Source organism: Vittaforma corneae (genome assembly GCF_000231115.1).
Source record: "Vittaforma corneae ATCC 50505 unplaced genomic scaffold supercont1.72, whole genome shotgun sequence".
Classification (NCBI taxonomy): domain Eukaryota; kingdom Fungi; phylum Microsporidia; family Nosematidae; genus Vittaforma; species Vittaforma corneae.
The window spans coordinates 1-1369 of record NW_006889905.1 but is presented as its reverse complement, the minus strand read 5'-3'; the positions used below and the strand labels follow the sequence as shown (position 1 = coordinate 1369).

The window sequence follows — 1369 nt, the reverse complement described above, 5'->3', positions numbered from 1 at the left end:
AGGGGCCGCATTGTGAGTATGATAGCACAGCTGATATGCAACAGCACGGAAATCAGCAATGAGGATAAGAAGCGGATGTGCTGGTGGGACGAGAAGGAGATACCGCTTGATCTTTCAGAGGATATTGAGTACATGATTATGCACACCTCTGAGATCACTAGGGAGTTTGCGAAGTATTTCCTGGTGAAGATGGGTGTTATTGTTGAGAGAGAGGTAGCTGGTAGAGTATCCTCACGAGGACTAGGTGGATGTTTACTGCAATAAATTGGTTCGCAAACCTGATGTAGTTGTGTTCTCTTTCCGTGTACTGGATGTGAAGGATTTTTGGTCTTTATTTTCCATCTGTAGCAGCCTCTTCTCCAGGATACAGCATGGCGTTTTAGGTGGGGTTCAGTACATACTGTTTAGATGTATCGTTAAGTGCACCACAGATACTCCAGTTCCATGTCTGCATGCCTGGGTGCTTGGCCAGCTAAGGAGAACGTGCGGGACTTGGTTTAGTAGCAACTAATCCAGAGTCAAGGCTATTAAGTGCTGCAACTAGATTTTGTCTATTCATGAAGTGTGTAGATCACCTACCTTTTCGGCACACGGATACCAATGCCAAGAATCACAGGCTGGCAGCTCAGTAGAACAACAACCAAAGAACATTGGTGCAGAAGATAAAGATTGAAAGGTATTAGTGAATAGAAATGCTTTACTTAGTGTTGAAGGCCAATTTAACTAATTCATGACATCCAACACTGATGCTCCATATCAGGTTCAATGGGCTGGATACGTGCTTTTTTCATTTCATGTTTTAGATTACTAAATGGATGGCATAAGCGTAGATTGTTTAGACGTATTACCATGGAACGATTTGTGAAAACCACCCTAATTCTTGTACACATACTGAATATAGGATTTCCACGCAAGTCCAGATACTTCAAGTTTGGCATGGCTCTGTGTGTACCCTTCTCAGCATCAAAGTAGCTTTGAAGATTAACCTCTCCAATTTGATTACCATTCAAGAATAGGTGTTCAAGACCTGTGAGGCTGGACAAGCATGGCATCTCTGTCAATCCAACATCAACCAAAAACAGTGTTTTTATCTTACTGAGATCTGGGTCGTTCAGTACAGTGACGTCAATTTTTGTTTTTGATATCCATAAGTACGTAGTTCCACAGAAGTCAGTAAGGAACCTCCATGTCTTGATTGGAATATGATGAAATTCAAAATATGATACCGAGATTGTTGTGAGTTTAGACACCCATAGGTATGTTTTGGATCTTAGGACAGCTTGCTCTTTTGGACTGCCATCTTCATTTAAAAGTTTGTACCTGCTTGGAAATCCACATTCTGCTGGATTACAATTACAGTACAGTTTCA

The 1369-nt window shown here is 41.5% G+C and overlaps 1 protein-coding gene across 1 annotated transcript; it reads right to left on the bottom strand.

Annotated features, from left to right (window-relative positions):
- Positions 1-728: 728 nt before the first annotated feature.
- VICG_02151 (uncharacterized protein) lies at positions 729-1369 on the bottom strand (the record flags this gene model as incomplete). The annotated part of the gene is made up of 1 exon (XM_007605534.1): positions 729-1369. A coding segment is annotated over one exon (641 nt), but the record flags the coding sequence as incomplete, so codon positions are not given.